Genomic DNA, 6,010 nt, shown 5'->3' with positions numbered 1-6,010 from the left:
CCCATGACACATACAAATTGCATTAAAATGATTCTGTTTTTAACTAGAGGTTTGTATTTGTTCGACATTGCTTTAGTTATATAATATCCATCAAAACCTCGGTGTTTATTACAATGAAGGCATGTGTTGAATTTTGCAAAGGTCAACATTTCCAACGTCGACAACTTTCTACAAATATGCATAATATCGTGGGTGACCGCTTGATAACTCGTATATGCCTTACTGGTCGTATTGACTTTTTGGTACCGTTCGAAAGCTCGTAAAAGCGCGGATCTTGTTATCAAAACCTCGTATTCTTAGCTTGATTATAAATAACTCTAATTTTAAAGCACTAATTAAAAAACACGTACAGTCAAGTAACCTAATTTCATGCTAACCTATTTTTCGTGCATCTCCGAAAATGATTAATAATTTACATGTGCGACCTCGCGTGACCTCCGCATTTGCTTGTTTTGATAAACATGTGTTATCTCTACAATATCAGCTAGTAGAATAAATCCAGTAGTTTCAAGCAAGGTAAAATGTATTAATGTATCCTTTGACAAAAATGGCGGTTTTCACTTATTACCAAACGTCACCATTTTTTATCGGCCAAATTTCCTTACAATCCCAAGCGGTAATCGGAATTCCAAGTGTCATCTGCTAGAATGTAGTCCAACGAATGAATTCACATGATCAACTAGCGGATTCCGTGTCAGCAGAAAATTTCTTTGGAACACAAAGTGGGCCATATTTTTATGTTGTTTCAGTGACCTTTAGCAATAAATCACGCTACGTATCTTATTTTGTCAGTCACTATTTTTTTTAAAATCATGGTTCTTTGAAGGAATTGTCACTAGTTATAATGAATTGATATTAAAGATAAATACCGGTACTAAGAGAAGTTAATTATAACACCCGGTATCCATACAACATGTTTTTCTAGACATATTTATAGATCAAACATTGTACACGAAAATAGGTGACGCATTCTGCCGCCATTGCCGAGTTAGTTGCTCATGAGATATGGGTCAAAGTGAAGGATTCATAAAGAAAATTGAACAAACCAATTTTAATTATTTTGTAGAGTATCCGAGGAAGCATCTAAGACATAAAATTTTTTTCGTTTTTTTAACTTTGATGAAATTTGGTGTTGAATCCTTATATGCACGAAAATAGGTTACACCACTGTACAATGTTCCTTTTCTGCAGATGAAATTGAAAAACCTCGTATACTGTATTATTATACGAGTTTTTGGTTCAATAGGCTCTCAAATTGTTATACAAGGTTTATAGGGATAATCTTGAAATAATCAATATGTTAGACTACAAAATAGAAGGCTAGACTCGAAAATAGGCAAAATGGTGGTGTCACGGTTACTCTCGCAAAGTCTGACATTCTGACAAGACATTTGAGACTTGAGATTCGCGAATTGAAAGGCACAGGAGATCATGACCCCCAGGTTTTCTGAGGGGGGGGACATTTACCAAGATTTACAATGTTAACAGAAATTGATAAATCTGTGCTCAGTACCTGAGGGAGAATTGTATCCAATATACATAATCTGTTCCACAGATTGACTGATAGAACTTGTCCAGTGAAAGATGCCCTGTTTTAGGCCAATGGAAGAAACCATTCTGGTATAAAGCTTACAGGAGATATGAATAAAACAATTTTTCCTTCAAATATTCTCAGGAAATCTGTACCGATACCTCTAAATCTAATCTTTTCTAGTTCTGAATTAAAAGCTAAGAAATTTTGTTGACAATCTCCTGGCAGCTTTTTTATTAAAATGGTTTCTTTTCATTTCAGAATGAAAAATCAATTACTGAAACTCAAGAAACAAAATATCTCGAAGTCTGGAATGAAATTGCAAGGAGGAGACAGACATTTTCCTAATTGGAGATAAGCTAGCAAAGTTATTGGGTCACCCTCTGTGCATGAAGAATAGTGAACAGTGTCGAAAAGTTTCCACAGGAGGATTGACAGACAAATATTTCATTGGAGACCTAAACCACAGGTTAACAAAGATATTGGGTCAACCATTTAGAATTTTGAGTAACAGTACTGTCAAAAAGTTACAATTTGAATCACAGTTAAAGACAAAACAGATCATATTTTAAATTGATTGGAAACTGTATTCCAAAAGACAAGTTGAAATTAAATACATAATAATACTACAACAGTTGACCAGACATTTTGAATTTGATTTCTTTTCTATGTGATTGAGGCAAACAAAAATGGCTAAATCAATGGAAGATGTTATACAGACTGTACCAAAGGTCATAGACACAGATAATCTAGTTGATGTCAAGAAGTTCTTAGAGAATCGGGACGGCAGAGGATTGAAAAAATACATTATTGATAGGAATTTAACCAATCAGAATGCTTATTGGGATATCAGTGCGGAAGTGTGTCAACATTTAACAGAGTTCAACGCAACGAATCACACTGTGTTTCTGGAAGCGTGTGAAATGTGTTTAATGTACATCGTAACCGAGGGGAGCGCCAAGGAAATGTTGTTGGCGTTACTAGAGCAATGTGAATTCCATGACAACGATGTTAAATTCACAATGTTGATCTCATTTATACAGAAAACACTTTTACGACTTCCAAACAAAAGATTTCATTCTTTAGATTTAGCTTTAGAAACATTAACCAGTCACATAATGTCATTGCCTGTACCTGAAGACAACGCACTTGAAAATCAAGAGCGAAAATTATTGGCAATGTGCCCAGAAGTGTCACGAATCAACCAACTGCTGGACATCTTTTTAAACTTCTTGCGTCCATTTATTGAAGAAGTTTCGTTGAAAACTTCTACATCTTTGAATAATGATAACGTCCAGGCTCAAATTATTGTTTTAAAAATCCACTTACTGAAAATTCTTGATCATCCAGTTATTTACCTTGACCTTGACTTTGAACTTGAGGACAGGAGTGTAAAGAACACTAGTAGAGTCATTGTCGAAAAATTGATGGAACTCTTTACTCATTTGGAAACCGATTTTCAAAAAATGATGGAATATGCAGTGAAAAAGGAGCCTTTGATGATTGATTTGGATGAAAATTTTCGAAAAACTGCAATGGAGATCGAAAATGAAGAAAATGAAAAGAGATTGAAAGGACAGAAAGATGAAAAATCGAAGAATAAAAACAAAGCGAAAGTACCGTCTCTAAGATTCAATGAAATCATTCCTGTCCACAGCTTGTGTTGTTTGTCCTATTTGGTTCATTCTGAGAAACTTGGTGTTGAACGTTTTCCGTGTATTTATTCTAATTTATACGTCTTTGAATTTAATTTGCCTTTTATTAATGTACTGTTGAAATGTACCAGGTCCCTTTTAATAATCAAGGGCTTAAAACTTCTAGAATCCTTTCTTCAATTGATATCATGTGACACCCTTTCTTACATTCGATTGGATAATGATCACTATAGTAACATTGTGAAAAATTTGATTGATGTGATGGTGCGTTGTTCAGTTAAAGATATTCGTCAAGATGCAGTTAAGATTTTTGCCTCTTTCATCAGGATTTTCCAGTCTGATGGGCGGTATCAGATTTATCAAAATATTTTAAACACGTGTAAACATTCTGGCGTAAATGGTTTCGTCATCAAGCTGATCAAGGACGATATTAAAGATGCCTTGATGGAAAAAAATCCAGATAAATTATTTCTTGGACGTCGTTTGGAGAGATTGCTACGTCTCGCAGTGATTCTTCCAGAAGGGGAGACAACTGATCTTTTGGAACATTCCGATCGAATCATCACAGTTTTGAATTTGTTCCGATATTTGGTTATTCGTGATCCTCCGAAAGAGAATAAGACTGGAATATGGGACAATTTGAAAGAGATGGAGACAAGATTTTTCAAACCGCTACGTGTCGGCCTTGATATGTCCAAAGCTCATTATGATTTAGAGCTAAAAAAGATCATAGAAGGAAAGCAGAGGACCAAACGGGACACTACTGATTTTGAAGTGTCTGTAGGTGGTGCTAGTTTACCGCAAATGTCTGAAAAGGAAGAAATGTTTGTTGTCAAGTCAGCTTTGAACACTTTTGATTTAATTGACAGTTTGTTGAAGAGACTGTCTGAAATAATAGACCAACAAAAACTCTAGTGAAATATGTTATAAATGAGAAGTGAATGTAGAATGATTCTGTTGCTAATGTGCCAAAACAGGTCTAAAGCTGAAACACATTTTGTTAAAAAACTGTTTAATATTATACATATTATACCAACAAAACAAATGTAACCAGTTATCTTAATACAGAATTATTCAGTTTTAATTGGAAATGTCCTATTGGGGTTTCTGGTGTTGTTTTTTTTCGATAAATTGTCTTTTCCTTTATTACTGTTATTTCATTGCAAAGCCTTTTGATAATCTCTCAGAAAGTTAATGATATCTACTCTAGGGAAAACCCATTTCCTTCCCTTCTTAAGTATTATGTGTTGTGAAATGTAAATGCCCCTTCCACAAGCAAATTTATCTCATTTATTACTTATTTGATTTGATATCTTAAAGGAATACTACCTCTTAGAATGGACATAAAATTTAGTCTCCAACTTGGTCAACAAGAGTATATATTATCAGTTGGATTTATCAGTTGCCATGACTAAAAAATACAATTTCTAGACAACACGATTAGGCCCCTGGCTACAGGGGGCATTGCCACTAAAACTAGGCATTTTATGATGTCTCTTAAGATGGCAAAGATCTTTAGATTACATAGAAGTCTTGGCTCATCGTGTCCAAACCAAACCTGTTTGTGATAAGATGATCAATGCTATCACTGTTCCGAATGCACATGATTAGAAAATAGCTTTACTATCCCTTGAATTAGCAAAATTTGATTGTGTATGCATATATAAAAAAAATGAAAGTCATCAATGGACTTTGGCGATGTTTGATCACATGAGAGTCCCCTTAAATTTCGGTGTTTTGCATCATTTATAAACAGAGTTATTCCCCTTTGCTGTAAATAATGAAAATGAACATTTCAGGTGTAAACCACAAATTTCGACAACAGATCAGAAGTATTATAACAACATCACAGTGCCTGAGCACTGAAAGCACTGGTGGAGACAGAACAACTAATAATCAGACAACAGTGAGATCTGAAGAAGGGGAGACAATTTATCAGGATGACATTGCTAAAGAGTGAGTTGTATCAAGGGATTGTGGTCTAATGGCCTTAGGGTGATAAGAGATTGTGGTCTACTGGCCTTAGGGTGGTAAGGGATTGTGGTCTACTGGCCATAGGGTGGTAAGGGATTGTGGTCTACTGGCCCTAAGGTGGTAAGGGATTGTGGTCCACTGGCCATAGGGTGGTAAAAGATTGTGGTCTATTGGCCCTAGGGTGGTAAGGGATTGTGTTCTAATGGCCATAGGGTAGTAAGGGATTGTGGTCTAATGGCTAAAGGGTAGTAAGAAATTGTGGTCTAATGGAGATAGGGTGGTAAGGGATTGTGGTCTAATGGCAATAGGGTGGTAAGGGATGGTGGTCTACTTGCCCTAGGATGGTTAGGGATTGTGGTCTTCTTGCCCTAAGATGGTTAGGGATTGTGGTCTAATGGCCCTAGGATGGTAAGGGATTGTGTTCTACTTGCCCTAGGATGGTTAGGGATTGTGGTCTACTTGCCCTAGGATGGTTAGGGATTGTGGTCTACTTGCCCTAGGATGGTTAGGGATTGCGGTCTACTGGCCATAGGGTGGTAAGGGATTGTGGCCTGATGGCCATAGGGTTGTAATGGATTGTAGTCTAATGGCCATAGGGTTGTAAGGGATTGTAGTCTAATGGCCATATAGTAGTAAGGCATTGTGGTCTACTGGCCATAGGGTGGTAAGGGATTGGTTTCTAATGGCCATAGGGTGGTAAGGGATTGTGATCTACTGGCCCTGGGGTGGTAAGGGATTGTGGTCTTCTGCCCCTAGGGTAGTAAAGGATGGGGCTAATGGCCATAGGGTGGTAATGGATTGTGGTCTAATGGCAAAAGGTTGTAAGGGATTGTGATCTAATGGCAATTGG

At 36.6% G+C, this 6,010-nt stretch overlaps 1 protein-coding gene across 1 annotated transcript; it reads left to right on the top strand.

Annotated features, from left to right (window-relative positions):
• Window positions 1–2,463: 2,463 nt before the first annotated feature.
• LOTGIDRAFT_123506 (hypothetical protein) lies at window positions 2,464–4,101 on the top strand (the record flags this gene model as incomplete). The annotated part of the gene is made up of 2 exons (XM_009060759.1): window positions 2,464–3,012; window positions 3,130–4,101. The coding sequence occupies 2 exons, from the start codon at window positions 2,464–2,466 to the stop codon at window positions 4,099–4,101; spliced, it is 1,521 nt and encodes a 506-aa protein (XP_009059007.1).
• Between the last annotated feature and the right edge of the window lie 1,909 nt (window positions 4,102–6,010).

The sequence above is a fragment of the Lottia gigantea genome (genome assembly GCF_000327385.1).
Source record: "Lottia gigantea unplaced genomic scaffold LOTGIsca_44, whole genome shotgun sequence".
In the NCBI taxonomy this organism is placed as follows: Eukaryota; Metazoa; Mollusca; class Gastropoda; family Lottiidae; genus Lottia; species Lottia gigantea.
This window is presented reverse-complemented; position numbering and strand designations above follow the sequence as displayed.